The sequence below is a fragment of the Besnoitia besnoiti genome, assembly GCF_002563875.1.
Source record: "Besnoitia besnoiti strain Bb-Ger1 chromosome Unknown contig00007, whole genome shotgun sequence".
In the NCBI taxonomy this organism is placed as follows: domain Eukaryota; phylum Apicomplexa; class Conoidasida; order Eucoccidiorida; family Sarcocystidae; genus Besnoitia; species Besnoitia besnoiti.
The window spans coordinates 2,342,008-2,357,924 of NW_021703915.1; the positions used below are offsets into that span (position 1 = coordinate 2,342,008).

The following is a 15,917-nucleotide window of genomic DNA, read 5'->3' on the forward strand; positions in this document are numbered from 1 at the left end:
CGAACACTGTGTGAAGGGCAGACAAAGATCCAATCTCCTCACGCAGGGATGCAAAGACAAAGCGCAGAAACATAGATTCTGTCTAGTGCCTACTCGTGTTTCGCGTCCGCCACTGTTCTGGACAGAAGGCAACACTGTTCACAAATTATGCGGGCAACTTCCAGTCGCTCGCGTCTCCAAGGCGTGTGGGCTCCGCAGCCATGATGGAGGGAGTGTCCACCGCGCAAGCGCTGCGCGTCTCAGCCATCGAAGCGCCCCGGACTAGGCACTCCGCGCCAGAGGGTCAGTGGACCTGCGCTCAAGCGTTTGCCTCCCAGAAGCCTAACACACAGAACTGGAGGGATGGGCCTTCGGCGACCATTTACAAGGCGAAGATGCCGGTCCCCGGCGGTCACCCGAAATACCGCGAGTGGACTCAACCCTACCTGCGAGTGGCAGACACGTGTGCACTCCGCCTTCCATCCAGCTCGGATGTCTCTTGTGTCATGTGGGGTTCGCACATTTGAGAGCTACGTCGGTTCCAAGTCGGCACTAAAGCACCTGTCAGCTACGATGCGTCCGTCGGCGCAAGCTCAACGAAATGTATTGTCTACGCCAACTGCGCTGGCGAGTTGGCGACTCACTTCGCCTACTTGACGCTAGACACAGGAAACATTCACTCACCCTGTGCACCCCCCTTCATTTCTTACGGAGGTTGACAGTGTGCTGCATCATTTGCGGGTAGCCTGCTACTGTACCACCCAACGAAGAATAGGCTAGTCCCGCGGCTCCCACGTCAACTAACGCATGCATCACCTCGACTGTGCAAGAGGGCAACCGCGCTTCGCACCAGCTTTGGCCCCGCCGCCACACCGGTTCCCAGAACTCGTGAATGGCTACCGACAACGGTTGTGTCCAAATTCTTGCACACACGTTTTTCCAGTTAGGAGTACCCCCCACGTTCGGCTCTCGAGGAGTTTGGCGCCAAATGCATCAAGCTTGACCGGCAGCGCCGGCCGCTTCAACCCCACTGCATTGCGACACCTGAGCGCCGCGTTCACACTCTTGCCGTCTGCGTCAGAAACCGCTCTGGAACGAACGCTTCAAGCAGTGGGCACAACAGCGAGAGTGGGACGATGGTGGCGGTGCTTTACAACACAGACTCGTTCAGTTCCTGGAGTTGTGTCTACGTGCCACAGGCTCTGCAAGGAGCTCCACGCAAGGGTGGTCTGATCCTAAGTACGCAGTGAGCTAACTAGATACAAGGAACTTGACAAGCCCGATGATGTGCATCTTCTAGAGAAGGGGAAGAGATACGGACGATAGACAGACGATAGCGAGGATAGACAAACGGCGCGCTGTTCAGTTATAACATAGCAACCTTCGATTTCAACTCGCGTGGAATAGGGCCACTGGTTCGTGCGGCAGGGACTCGGACCAGCAAGCCGTTAGACGACGTTGCGGGGACCGAGCACTTCACAGTTCTGAGACATTTGCCGCCACACAAACCACTGCGTACGAAAACAGCATGCCCGCCTGCTTGCTCCTCATTAATGAGATACGCAGGTCTCGTATGCGGCGCTTGGGGTCAGGCATTTCTCCGCGCTGCGCATTTATGGAAGTAGACCCGCGCGCACTGCATATTAATCCTTACTAGGCACCGATGCGACGAAACACCGCCCATTCTTTAGAAACCTGTATCGCAAAACGTGTCACGCTCTGGCTGCCAGGCGCATTCAACGTAGTAACTCTCTGCGAGGGCATCTCGCCAGTCACGCTGTAGCATTAGAACCAGACAGGGGCCGCTCCGACCATTCTGGTTCGAGCCCCGTAAGGGGCGCAGTGCGCGTCGGTTCGTCGTTTCACCCAATGTTGTCGATGTACGTCTTCCCCAGAATCGGGCAGCTGTTCGGAAGGTGGGAATAGCGGAGGTCCGCAACATTTGTGAGGACCGAACCTGCGCGGCTTGTTCATCTTTACCATGTCGCTGTGTGACCGCGGTGTGAACGTGTTCACTGGCGGCGATGACGCGACATATAGACCATCTAAGTCATTCGCGTTGCACGCGCGTCCTGCCCGAAGAAAACGGTCGAATGCGTTTCACCTGACAAGCAACTGTCTGCGTGGATGACAGTTCCCGTCCCGGCGATGTCGCGGGTTCGTAAAGATCCAAGATTCACACTCAACAACTACGTTTTCTGCTACTTGCGACACATGGCGTGAAAGAGTCCGTAGATACTACTGGACGCACCATGCGGACAGAGCCAACAAGCGAGAAAGCACACGACCTGACTCTTTACTTGCGGCGTGTTTCCCAGCACGTCCCGCCTGGTGCTCCGCTAAACACGGCATTCCCCTCTTGCCCACTATCGCATTCCGGCCGATCACATCGCCAAGACGCGTCACGAGGTCTCTCGCAGCGAAACGCGCTGTGCGGCATGCACGAAGACAAGTTTGCGTCTGCGTGTATGGTGAACCGATGGAAGTCCCTCTTGAGCAAGCCGCGGGAAGCGGATCCCCGCAGCCGGCGGCGCAGAGCTGCGCTTCTCAGCCGTGAAAACCGGGTACCCCCCTTCAAATGAAACTGTGCTCTTAGACTGCCGCAGACTCACCTGCGCGCCCCTCGGAGGTCTCTTCACCGGCATTTCGAAGCCTGTCGCTCAGTAGCAATTCTGTTTCATGGGACTCCACTGCCTGCTGGCCTCAAGAGCAGCTGGCATGGTAGTGCGACCCCCAGGATGTCGAGAAGAAAGACGCACGCCAGGGGTGGACCTTCGGGCCACCGCGGCGGCCGGGGCCTGGGCGCGGCTTTGCGCGAGCCTTCCGCTCTGCCGCGGAGAACACAGAGAAGGCGAAAGAGGCGGCGACGCCGCTTTCTGGCTCACACACAAGAGCTGAACTAGGTGCCGAACCCTGTCGTCGCGCTCTGAGCAGCCCGCGACCAATTGCTGCAGAGGACAGACGCACACACACGACAAACCGCATGTGAAGCTTCGCCTCTGCCTCCGCGGTCTCCAGGCCTTGCTGCAGACCTCGGGACGTGGCGTGCTCATGCCGCATGCGAGTGCATACCTACAGCTGTCTAACAAAGAGCCGTGAGGGCCTGCAATCCCCCGCGTTTTTCCGCCACGCGCAACGGCATTGCATTGGCTTTCTCCTTAAGAGTCTCCACAGCCCCTCAGCTCCGCCCCCGCCCACCCCGCGGCCCCCTTGCCCGCGACCTGTGGCGGCCTGCCGTCCAGGCGTCAGACGCACAGAATCGCGCCGGAGAGAGCGACCGCGCGGCAGACGGGACGCCCATCCATCGAATGGGGAGTCGACGGGACGCCCATCCACCGGAGGGGGAGTAGACGGGACGCACCTCCACGAGACTCTGGAGCTTCGCTTGTACAGGCAAAAGCGTCGGCGCGGACCGCCCCAGCTCGTGCTGCATCCGCTGCAGCAGCTTCTTCGCATTCTTTTCCACGGCGTTCATCGACACCTGCGAGAAAAAAGGAAGGGATCAAAGCCAACGCACGGGGCGGAGCTCGCGCGATAAAGACAAACCGCGCGCTGCCGTGTCACTCCACTGGCTCCAGCCGGTCGGGCAGCGGTGAGGGAGACCGCAGTGTCGCCGGGGGCAGCCGCGGGAGAGGAGAAGCGCGGCGGGAACCCCAGGGAGGGCAACAGAGGCTCAGAAGACGACGCCGCCGGAGAGTGCGCCGAGGCGCGCGCACTAGGCCGCCCGACGACCCCAGAAAAGCCCCTGGGAATGCCACAGCCCCGATAAAGCCGACGTCCGAAGGGAGAGACGGAGACCTCGTCCATCAACGCATCGTTACGAGAACGCCAGATCCTCGGCTGCCTCGGCACATAAGCTCCTTCATTCTAAACACCGATTCCGGGTGCCGCCGACGCCACATCACGCAGGCCGAAACAAAGTCCGCGGGCTGAGATTCGGTGTAGGCACTGTGTTTTTCGCACTTTGCCTCGCTGTCTCTGGCCTGCCGGCATGCTTACAGGTGACTGCAACGCGCGCGTCACTGCCTCAGCTTGCTTCTTGTCTGTTGCGCCCTCACGGCGGCTCCGCGCGCTGCTTCCGTCTCGCAGGAGTCTGCCTCCGCTCTCTGTTCCTCTACCCGCTCTCCGCGTTTCAGCACCGCAGAGTTTTCCAGCCCTGGCGCCTCGAGGAGGCGACCCCGCTCTGCATGTCCACTGCAGACCGCCCTGAGAGAAACACCAGACACGCCCATACGCGCCAAGGTTTCAGACACACGTGAAAAACATGAGAAAAACATGAATCCACAAAGGCGCAAACTCGGCGGGTTCCTCTTGCGAAAAACGCGAGGATGCGCCGCTGTCCGAACGAAGCCTAACGCCGGCCGATACAGTTCTGTGCATGCAAGTATATATGCGGTCGCGCTCCCCAAATGTATTGCATGGGCAAATACAATGCCTTGCATACATATTTATATGCATATTCATGCATCGGGACAACTATCCCGATGGCTGGAAGTGAGGCGTGTTGCGTCGCCGCTGTGATTAAGCTTCTTCACGCAGAAGTTTCCTGACGTGCTCGCCTGGGCGGGCTCTAGCGACGTGTCAAGCTCAACTGCGAGAGCGTCTCCGCACACACTGAAGTCCAGAACCTACGCACTGTTCACAACGCGCTACATGACTCCACGCCGCGAAAAGTACTTTTCTACATGTTGCATTCGTCGCTGCGACACGAGGCATCCATCCACGATTCGCTTCAAGGAACAGCGAACCATTTGGCGCTGGCGTTGTAGCCGCGCAGCAACTCAAAATGTATTCAACTGAGGGCGAACAGCGGGACCCTTCGTGGCAAACACACATGCGATTACGCAGAGAGGCCCTTTCTATCCTGACTCGCCTCCATATTGACGGCTTTTCTTTGCGACGTACGCGCGTCGCCGTCATCGCTCTCAAGAAATCCGTTTTCCCTGGAGATGCCTCCCACTGTGCTTCGGCGCGTCTTTTCGTTTTTTCCCTGCCTCTGCTTACTGCCTCTCCACTCAGACGCGTCTGGGCGCTGTGGCAACTCGCTTCCAGATGGCGCTGGGCTGTCGGCCTGCTTCCCTGGCGTGTCGCTGCGAGGGCGCCTGTCCGCGGACACAGCGACAGCGGCCTGCCTGCGGTTCTCATCGCGAGAAGTCTAGCACGATGAGTTCCGTCCTCTGCGGGCGTCGTGACGCGCCTCGCACGCGGCGAAGAAGATAGCGAGCGCGCGCGCGAGAGAGACGTCTCCGGTCTCACTGAGGCGACTGGCTTCTCGACTTCGCAGCTTCGTCTTCTCTCAAACAAAGTGACAGCCCCCGAGCCCCCGTAGCGCAGAGGCGAGGCGTGTCGGCAGTTTTGCCTCCCTGTCTCGCGAAGCTTCTCAGCTTTCAAAACGCCTCTCGGCGTGCGCAGAGAGTCCTCAGTCTCTTCGGCCTCCTCGCCCCCGGCCGCCCTCGAGGTCGACCCCGCCGCCGGTTGTGCCTTCCGGAGACTCGGCGAGACCGCAGCCTCCCTCGTGTCTTCTCGCGCCGCACACCTGACTGAAGGAACGTAGGAGGCGGCCTCTGCAGTCGCCGTCTCCGCCGAGGCCGCCCCATTACGCCGCGCCATCGACTTGTAAAGCAGCAACAGGTTTTGAGGCATGTGCTTGTAGAGTCTCCTCTCGTCTTCCTGAGAGAGGCCTGTCAACGCCGTTGGTCTCTGGCCTGCGTCCTGGCTCGTCCCCTCCGAGGCGAAGCCTTGCGAGACTCGCCCTCGCCCCAGAGACAGCCGCGGCGGCTCGGTGTCTCCGCATGTTATCTCTGGTCTGCCCTCCAACGCGTTTGCCTCCATTCGCGAGGGCGCGAGAGACTGCTGGGCGTCCCGCCGGCGTTTCAGCTCGCCGGCGCGGACTTCTCTGCGTCGCACAGCCTCTGCGCGCTCTGCCGCTGCGGTCGCTTCGCGGACGTCTCTCGCCCGCGTCGGCGAGACGCGCCTGGAGTCTGCGCCGTCCTCGTGCCGCCTGCGGCGCGCGGAGGGGCTGCAGGCGAGGCAGCCGTCCAGGCGGGTCGAGTACGCGTAGGGCGAGGAAGGACTCGCCGACGACGACGCCGATGCCAATGCAAGAGACGTCGTGTGGGTGGCCTCGCGGAACGGCCGAAGTCTCTCATGCGACAACGCCGCGGGCGAGGCTTGCACCGGCGAGTCCGAGGGGGTGCTGGGGAGGCAGGCGACGCACTGAGAGTGCGGAGGGCCGTGTCGCGAGAGGAAGGCGGCTAGCGCTGCGAACTCGCTCGGGTCCCGCCGCCGGGGAGTCGCTCCGGCGTCGTGCGCCGCCTGCAGACTGCGCAGCCGCCCCTCTCGCGCCTGGCGGAGGTCTCTGCAGCAGGCGCGCTCGCGCGGGGGGCGTTTACGGCTGAGGGTGGGAGGAGGCGAACCGGGACCTTGGAGCGACCGCGCCTCGGACGAGCCGCCTGCAGGGAGAGACTGCGAGCGTCGGACTCGCCCTCGTCTGGCGGCGTCGCCCCCCGCGCCTGCCTTGTCGCGTTCGCGTGAGTTGCCGCCTTTGCGCGGTGTTTCCGCAGTGGCGGAGCCGTGTCCGGAGGCCGCCCCACACGAGGAGGCCGCGGAGGCTGGGGGAGCTCCGCGCCGCAGCCCACGGGACAGGTCGCGCGCCGCCGTGCGCGGCGCAACGAGGAGCGTCTTCACAGCCGGACGGGCGTCACGCGCAAGGGCAGCCACGGCCGACGACGGCGTCCGCGGCGACTCGCGCGACGCCTTCCCCGCCTGCGGCCCTGCCGGCGCCACCTGGCGCCCCGCGCGTTCTGCGGGGGCGCGCGCGCGCAGTGGAGACGGATCCGGCGAACGGGAAAGGCCGCGCGAAGGAGACACGCGGGAGGGACGAAGCGCAAGCGTCGCCGAGGGCGTCCGCGGGGAAGGAAGCGCAGAAGGGGAGAGACAGCCGGGCGAAGCGACCGGAGGGTTCCTTGAGGGCGTGCATCGCTGCCGCAGCGCCCGCAGAGCATCTCGGCTCTGAAGGCCGAAATGAGCACAAAGCGCGAAGAAGAGACACACAAGAAAGGGCGAAATGAAGCACCGTCCGCGCGACATGCGGACACGGGCGCAGGGGTACTAATTAAAAATGCAAAAAAGTCTTCGTGCATTCAGCAGTTCAAAAAACGGGTACCTACGTGCCCGCCTCAGCCTGTCTGCAACGCGAAAGGAAGCCGCGGTAGCAGTCCTCCTCATCACCTGTTTTGCCGTCCTGTCTGCCTGGGCGGAGGGTGCCGCGTCTAGAGTGGTCGATCGGAGGGCTAAACCCTAGGCCCTAAGCAAGCCATTGACGCAAACATGAGGCGCAGCACACCGGAGAACCGTCCCCGTTTCTGCCAGTACCTGCTCGAGAGCTTGCTCGTATCCGTCGATCTGTTCCATTCTCTGAAACGCATCTTCTTCGCCTGCTTCGCTCTGCGACGTCTCGCGGCTCTGGCTGTGACCAGCGAGGGCACGCCGAAGCAGCCCGCGAAGGCGAACGATCTCTAGCTGAAGGTCAGCCTCTCGCACCCGCAGCAGCGTCTCCTCTTCTCGAAGAATGTCTGCTTGCCCCCGCCCGCGCGCTCGTCCCGTCCTGCGCGGATCGCTGGCGAGTCTCGGGTGAGACGCCTCGGCGTCTTCTTTCGCTCTGAGACCCCGCCCCGGTGTCTCCTTCTCCGCAAACGCTGCCGCGAGTCTCCTGCCACCCGCTTGTCCGCGGCTCCACTCACTCGCTTCCGCGGGCTCGCGACGCGCGCGTGCTCGCTTCTCTGAAGTCGCGCCGCGCAGCTTTCCCTCCTTTTGGCCGCGCGTTCGCCTGCCGGTCGCCGCGTCCGACGCTTCGTGAGCGCGACCCTCCTCGAAGGCGTCGGCGGCGAGCCTGGCGCCCTTCGCGGCTCTCGCGAGCCGCTCAGAAGGCGAGACCCAGGGCTGGACGTCCTCGGCTGCCGGAGCCAGGTCCCTTTGCGCAGCGTAGAAAGAGGAGGAACGCAATGCGAGCGGATCTATACAGCCAGCTCCTGCAAGATGCGCGAGTGGCGACGACAAACGCCTTCCTCGTCCGTGGCGTCCTCTCTCAAAAAGCTCGCCGGCAGCTCGCGGCCGCGCTGGGGAGTCTTCCACAGAGCCGAGGGCGTCTGCAGGAGGCCGCGCGAGTTCGACCCGCTGAGGTGTACGTACGCCGCGAAGCGCGCGACTCTGCGGGGACTGATGCCGAGGAATCGGCGAACGAGTCAGCCCTTCACGCGACGCAGTGCAAGACGAGGACGAAAGCGAGGCAGAAGACGACGAGACAGAGGAACACAGCGCCGAGTCGAGTCCCGCCGGCGCGGCTCGAGGTCGCGCTCCGCAGGGCAAGAGGGGCTTCGCAGAGAGGTACTTAGGCAGGATTTGACTCTTGTTTTCCTGTCTGTCTGCGTTGGCTGCTTTCCTTTCCTCTTCCGGAACCGTCTCCTCTGTGTAGGGAGACGACAACGTAGACTTGCGCCTCCTCGTTCGGCGTCTCTCCGCGCCCTCTTCGCCCAACGCACTTTCGTCCTCTGCGGCACTTTGCGATCCCGCGCGCTCTCTCCTCTCGCCGTTTCTCGAGGCACCGGTGCCTGGCGGCGTCTCAGAGTCTGCTTCTCTCTCGCCATTCTGCAGCTGCATCACCAGCTCGCGCTTCCGCTGCGAGGAGGCGACTGAGAGAAACACTCGCCAGCGCCCGCCGTCTGCGGCGGCGCAGAGTCTCTCTGCCCCTGCTTCCCCTCCATTCGCGTTGTGCGCTTCAAGCCTGGCTGCCTCTGCCACGCATTCACTCACCGCCGGCGAGTGTAGGCGCCTGTGAAGTTCCTCCGAGACAGCTGTGGGTTCCTTTCCGCGCTCGCGAGAGGCGGCTGCCTGAGGCTGGTCGCGAGCGGAAGCGTGAAAAGAAATCGAGGGAGACGCGGAAGAGGACGCGAAGCGAGCCACGCAGGCAGAGGAAGAGGGACCCAGCAGCTCGCGGTGCAGCGGAGACGCGGAGGCCTGCTGAGGCCGCAGGGGGCGAGCGGGGGCAGACGAAGCTGAAGCCGCGAGCAGGCGGCGCTGCGTCTCAGATCGAGAGGAAGGATAGAACGGAGAAGGCAGACGAGAGCGCGAAAGAGACTTCGACGCGGTCGCGAGGCCGGGGCCCGCGGCGACCCCCTGCACGGCCTGCGACTGAGCCGAGGCTGCAGGAGCTTCGCGCCGCGGCCGGCCTGGCGCGGCGGATCCCTCTCGACGTGCGCCAACAGACGAACGCGTAGATGGATCGAGAGGCGAGACCGCGCCGGAGGACGCAGACGAACCGACAGAAGAGGAGGCGCCGGCGCGCGGAGACGAGACGTGCGTCTTCCCCCGTGAGGCTGCCAGGCTTGAGGAGGCGGCACGCCTAACGGCGGAGGATCTCTGCGCGCGGCTCTCCTTGAGACTGCCTTCTCCACAGCGCGGCGGCGAGAGGCGCCTCGGGGTTCGCCCAAGACGCGCGAGGCGCTCGCTGATCCAAGTGCCCTTCTCGGCAGCTTGCGCGCGAGGGCGGGGAAGAGGACGCAGAGACAGCGAGGCGCGCAAGGCGACGGCGCTCGACGGCCTCGACGCCGAGGCCGCCGAAGCCGATGACCCTCCAGCGGCCGGCAGCCTTCCTCGCCTGCGGCTGCTGCGCGCGGCGAGGGGCGCCGCCGAGACCAGCTCGCCCCGCTGAAGGGAGGCGAGAGGCGAAGAGGCGGACTTCCTAAGTGCCGCGGCCAGCACTTCTCTGTTTGAGTCACTGGCAGGTTGCCCCCCCGCGGAGGAGGAAGCAGGCGTCGGCGCGCGCCGGCGCGAAGCGGCAGGAAGCGCGGAGGCGGACGGCGCGGCGGAGGTCTCTTCGTTCACAGCCACTGCGTGCACAGAAGTCCAGGAAGGTGGCGCCAGCGCCGAAGCGGCTCCGCGCGCGGACACGAAGGAAGTCCACGGCGGAACTCGGTGCCGCGCTTCGCGCAGGAAGCACCGCGTTGGAGCCCCGCGGCACGGCTGCCCTTTCGCCGCCTCGTCACGTTCCTTCGCAGAGAGAGGCTGCCACGGCCCGCGCGAACCCAGCGAAGAGGAAAGAGACGAGAGCGTGCGAGGTGCCAGTCCGGTCTGCTTGACGACCGAATGCGAAGGCGGGTGGGAGTGGCGAGCTGCGTCCGCCGCGGCGGCTGCCTGGTCGGCGCCTCGGCCTTCTCCTCGGGTTCCCCCGTCTTCCCCAGCGTCGCAGTCTGAGCAGCTGCCGGCGCCTCCCGCATCAGCAACGCAGCTCTGGCGTTCCTCAGGCACGAGCTCGACTCTCTCTCTCTCGTATGCCTGGCGTTCCTTCGCCTCGCGCTTCGCTGTCCGCGCTTCGCGACCCCCCACCCACTCGCGCTCCAGCCCGTTTTCGCCTTCCACCTCTCGCCTTCGCCGCGTCTGCCAGCCGAGGGCGAGCGCCACGCCCTCTCCACTTACGGGTCGCAGCAGCGCCTCACGCGCATCCTCCGCCAGCGGGCGCGTTCCCCGTTCGCCGCCACTCGGGGCTGCCGCCTCGCTTGTCGCGCGGGCGCTTGCGTCTCTTGCGTCAGTCCCCCTCGCGCGCGGCGACTCGGGAGGTCTTCCTCCGCAGCCGCGGCGAGGGCGCAGAGGGGGAGAGGAACGCAGCGCGGACTGTGGAGTGCGGCGCGCTGCAGCGTGTCGAGGAGCGCGACGGTGTCACATGACGGCTCGCAGATGTGAGACGGCAGGACGGCGAGCGCGAAGGTCTTCGCCCGTCGCGCCAGGAGCGGGGCGAGAAGCTCCTCGGCGAAGGACAGACGCCCCGGCGACGCTGCGAGAGCGAGAGACGCGGACGGCGCTGCGGCGGGCGCCTGCGCGCAGCGCGAACTGTGCGCGTAGACCGACGCGGAGGGCGCCGGAGGAGGTTCCGCGGCAAGAGGCAGATCAAGGTAGCGGCGAAGCAGCGCCAGCAGCGCCCGGCTCGCGCGACTAGAAGCGGCCTCAGCGGGCGGACGCGAAGACCAACGAGAAGACGAGCACGTCAGGCGCGCGCAGGAGGCTCCCGCAAGAAGAAAATTTGAGGCGCTCGAAGGCTGGGGCGTCGCGGGTGCAGGCTTGGCGGGAGGCGCGTCCCGTCCAGCGAGCGCAGCTCGCTCCTGGACGTGTTCGCCGGCTACAGGCGCGACCAGATGCAGCAGAGAGAGCGTCGCGTGGGCGGGCGCGGGCGCCGCAGGCTCCGGCAAAGAGACGACTTGCACGCGAACGCATCTGCACACGAGAAAAAGCAAAGCGCCTGCAGACACCGGCTCTCGGAGAGGCTGCAAACGGGACTTTCCCGACGCACAGACAAGTCGCACGTCCGCCCCTTACCCCCCTCTGGGCCTGCTGGTTTGGCACCACGCGAGCATTTAGGCTTAGAAGTCGATTAGAGGACTCAATAAAATCTGAACTGCAAGCAATCTATGCGTCACACCCCGCAACGCAGTGTGTGCAGGGTAACATTTATTCTTTCACACATACGGATGAGAGACGCATCTGCGTCGTCCCTCTCTACCGCGCCGTCGTGTAGTGTTTGTGACCACACCGGCAACTGCGGCTAAGTTCCTTAATTAGTTTCTGCTCATCCTGACTTTCTCGCCTTTTTCGGCTTTTCTGGATTTGAGACGTCTCTCTTCTGGACCCAAACTGCCGGTCTTACAGAAGTGTCTCCCGCTCCTGAGCTTCGTCGCTTTCCTGAGGCACACGGCCTGCCGCATCCGAGCGCCTGTCCGCGGTCCGATCGTGTGGTGCGTCTTCTTGCTCCTTTTGAGAAGACAAACTCTGAGAAAGAAGCGAGCTCAAGCGCCGTCCTGCTCCACGCAGCAAGGTCTTCGCCTCGCGAGACGTCCGGACGAAAGTCGTGAGGAGACGGTTGGAGACACCTCGCCCCTTCGAGGGGCCCTCTGTGGGGTCGCAGTCTGGCTCCGACGCAGGAGAAGAAGAACAGGGCGAGGGCGAGGGCGAGGACGAAGAAGACGCAGCGCCGTGGAGAGACGAGTCGAAGGAGGAAGGCTGAGGGGTCAGCCTCGCAAAGCACGCGAGGCAAGAAGGCCTGACCGCCGCAGAGAGCAGAGACGCGGCCGCAGAAGACGCTCTCAGCGACGAAGGAGCGGCGAGCAGGTCCACGACACGTGTATTCGAAATCAAGAAGATGGAGAGCCCGAAAGCGAGATCTGCGGCGTCCTCTTGAGCGCGCGCCTTCGCTTTAAAGAGCCGCGACACGATTTTCTCAGAGAGCCCCGCTCGCGCGCGCTGCAGCGTGCCTGGTGGAGGGGGACGTTCTGTGCCCTCGCGCGATTCGCGCTCGCAGCCCCCCTTCGCGCCTGCTGTGGACGCGTCGGGTGGCGTGCCTTCGAAGCGGGTCAAGAGCGATGGCAGACACGCATCAGCGTGGCGCCACGAGCGCGGAGGAAACGCCTGCGAAGGTACCCTTGACGCGGAAAGGCTTGAGGAGCCAGAAGAGTCCTCTCTCTGGACTCGGCTCGCCTCTTCGCCTGCGGCCCCCACGGCCCCCAGAGCGCGCGTCTGGCCGTCCAAGCCGGTGTCTCTGTCTCTTCCATCTAGAAGAAAGACAGTGGCGTGGAGGCGGTCGGTCACAAGCCATTCGACGACGCGCTCAATCAACTTTTCTTCTCCTTCGGGTTCTGTCCCAGAGCGAGATCCTTCTTTCCCTTCGGCGGCCGGGACTGGGGCCTGCGACCCTGCTCGCCTGCGCCCCTTCGCCTTTTCCTGCCCTCGCTTCTCTCCGGGGACGCCCCCGTGAGCCACCGAACTGACTCGCCAAGTCCGCAGCGCGCGAAAGACGCTCGCGTGACTCAGCTCTTGCGACGTGCGCCTTTCTGCAGCCATGAGCGCCTCGCCGACTCCGCTCTGCGCGCCGCCTTCGGGGGAGTTCGCGTCAGTTCCCAACCCTGTGCCTAGCGTTTTCTCCGCGCCCGTGGAGCTGGCCTCGACGAGGTGTACGTACACCCGGCGGCGCGCGCGCTGCGTCGACGACGGAGATGCCGCAGAGCACAAGGGAGAGAAGCGATCTGCCGCAGGAAAAGCGGAGAGCGGCGACGCGGAGAAGGCAGACGAAAGAGGAGACCCAGCGGATGAAGCTGAGGGCTCTGCAAGAGGCGGCAAGCAGCGGCTAGGGACGAACGCCAAGAGTGCTGAAGACGGCGGAGGAAAAGAAGAAAAGGGAGATGCTGCCAAAACAGCGTCGCCGCGCATGGGCAGGGCGCTGCGCTCCGGAGGCGGGACCCGCGTCGGGTGTATGTACACGTGGCTCTCGAAGAACCCCAGACGCGCGGAAGATGGAGGCGGGAAACTTTCGAAAGAGGGCGGAAAAGCAGATGGAAGCGCGACCGCGTCGCCGTAAGGCGTGGAGGGAGGACAGGCCCTACCCGCAGGCAGGAGACGCGCGTTCTTCTGTTTCACTGACTGTCTCTCTTCACGGCGAGTCGGCGCGTCTGCTGCCGGAGTCGACGGGAAGTGTGCGGCGTTGGAGAGCGGCTGGCAGCGTAGGGAAGAAGCGCGACAAGAGCGAGAAGAGGAACAGGAGACGTTTCGTGCCTCGCGAGACCCCACGGCCCCATGCTGCTCGCCCGCGTCCGCAGGCACTTTGCCCTCTGCAGAAAGCGCAGAAAGCTCTCGAGAGAGGCCGTCCCCTGGGCGACAGCCTAGGCGTCCAACCGCCACGTGCGGAGACACAGAAGGCGAGGACGACGAGGAGGAACGAGGCGAAGAGAAGCGCGAACGGGGAGTGTCTGACGACAGACACGCCGAAGCGGATCTCGAGCGAGAAGCCAACTCAGGCACGGCCGCGGAACTGGAGGACATACGCCACTCGTGAAGCCCCGAGGAAGCAGAGACACGCGGAGACGACAAACGGCGAGGAACGCCAGACCGCGCACACCAAGAGGGGAGTGCCGGTGGGGGGTCGGCGGAGGGAGACAACAGCGAAGACGAAAACGCCTCCTCCGAAAGATGAGAAGATGGACAGAAGGCCGGAGTTGCGTTTGCGCTTGAACCGAGTCCGCGGAGCAACCTCCTGTCGCGTCTCGAACCAAGCACCTCAGCGGAGGCGTGAGCAGATTCGTGCGTGTCCGCGGTTTCCACTTGCTTCCTTGCTTTCGTCCGCCTTCGCTGAGCCTCCAGCGCCCCGTGCTCACCCCGCGCCACGAGCGAATACGCGGAGGCAGGACGTGAGGCGGACGAAGCAGAGAACGACGGCCCGAAGGCTAAAGACAGCGGCGCCGGGAACGCGACCGGAGTCGACGTAGAAGGCAGACAAAAAGGAGGGCTTGCATCCTCCTCGCTGCCTTGCTCTGGCGGTGGCGGGCTGCCTTCCCCCCCCGTCGCGTGCCCTGAGCCTCCGCGTTCGCTGCTCCTTTCCGTCGCCGTCTCGCTTCCAGAAACGCGCGACTCAGCGGCCGGCCGCGGCGAAGCTCCACTTCTTCTTCTTGTGAGGGAGAAGCATCTGACAGCCGAGATGAAGCGGGGCGCGACGAACACGGAGAGGGCGGAGCCCGCGGAGGCGAGCGGCGTTTGCCCCTTACGTGCTCGTGTCTCCTTTTTTCTCTCTCTCGCGAACGAGGCAGCCCTCGCCACGGCTGCATAGGGGAGGTCGTCGCGTCCTCCGCGCTCGGCTCGTCGGTCCCCAGACGGCAGCTCTTGAGCCGGGCTTCATGCTCTTCCTCGCCCTCCTCATCCTCTCCATCGTCTTCTGCCGCGGGGCGGGATGCGCCTCGCGCTTCAGTCGGTCCGCGGCCTTCCTTCCGGCGAACGCTGAAGCCTTCTTCATGTGTTCCTGAGGTGTTTGATTCCGCAGAAGGCGCAGATCGGGAAGCCAAGAAAGAGAGAGACGGCGTGCACAAGGCGGGGCTGCTTCTGTCGTTCTTTTCCCTGCCTGCGCATGCGTGTGAGGACGCGGAGAAGACTTTTGGCGTGAGGCGGCGACGGCATCGCGCGTGGTCTGCGCTGCGCCTTTCGAGGGAAGAAGCGGAAGAAGACGAAGAAGAAGAGAAAGCGCCGAGAGGCTCGCGCCGCTCTGGAGACCGCACGCGGCTGAGCCACGGCGGCGATGGCCTGCTCATGGCGCAGGTCTCAGGGCTTGAAAAACCGAAAAAAGAACTAAAATTGGGAAAACTCGCTGACACCCCCCCCCCCGACAGAAAAGGAGCCCGCCCTGGATGCCGCTTCCGGAAGAGCGAGGCTGGAAACTAACGGCGAGGAGAGAGATCGATCAAGAATGAGGGGAACGCGAAGACGAGGAATGTGCGACCAGAACGAGGAGATGGGGTACCTCGATTAACGAAGAGGCGAGGAGTCCCGAAGGGAGCCAACGAAACAGAAAATGAAGACTGAGGTGTGCGCAAAAAGCATGAATTAGCCTGTACCTGGATATCCTCTCTATGCATCTGCCTCCTCCTCACATCTGCAGCTGACTAGCATCGCCGCTAGAGTCGAAGTCTCCCTCGGGTAGCTCTCCTTCGGATGCACTTATACTTAAGACTACGCGGGGGAACCCGTTTTTGGCAATGCCGGAGTGACATTTCGCGGAAAAGCTGCAGAGAGAGAAACCGCCTCTCGCCTCTCCCTTCGCGTTTCACGAGAGCTTGAGGCAACGCACGATGGAAGGTTGGATCGCTATTGGTCGCTCGCTTTCCGTGTTCTGCTCTATTCTTTCTCTTGGCTCTCCGCTTTTCCGAACGCAGGCCGCCATGGCCTGGGTCAGCGTTAAAACTTCGGCATCCGCTTTGCTGCCTCGGCCGTCTCCTTGCAGACGGCAACTGGGCGATGCCGTGGAGCCATGCACCCTGCATCTGGTAGAGTTGGGCGCAGTTTTATCCTCCGGCGGGCTTTCTTGCACGCCGCCGAGGCTGCTAACTCCCACAGTGCCTCGCAGGCAGGCGCCT

General features: G+C 63.8%; 2 protein-coding genes across 2 annotated transcripts; both read right to left on the reverse strand.

Moving 5' to 3' along the window:
• Positions 1-2,639: 2,639 nt before the first annotated feature.
• BESB_073420 (uncharacterized protein) lies at positions 2,640-7,068 on the reverse strand (the record flags this gene model as incomplete). The annotated part of the gene is made up of 4 exons (XM_029365715.1): positions 2,640-2,927; positions 3,341-3,460; positions 3,979-4,185; positions 4,984-7,068. 4 exons carry the CDS (start codon positions 7,066-7,068, stop codon positions 2,640-2,642), a joined length of 2,700 nt encoding a protein of 899 aa, XP_029218199.1.
• Positions 7,069-7,278: 210 nt separating this feature from the next.
• On the reverse strand, positions 7,279-14,803 carry BESB_073430 (uncharacterized protein; the record flags this gene model as incomplete). The annotated part of the gene is made up of 5 exons (XM_029365716.1): positions 7,279-8,655; positions 8,791-9,684; positions 10,473-11,244; positions 11,675-14,479; positions 14,559-14,803. The coding sequence occupies 5 exons, from the start codon at positions 14,801-14,803 to the stop codon at positions 7,279-7,281; spliced, it is 6,093 nt and encodes a 2,030-aa protein (XP_029218200.1).
• Positions 14,804-15,917: the final 1,114 nt, after the last annotated feature.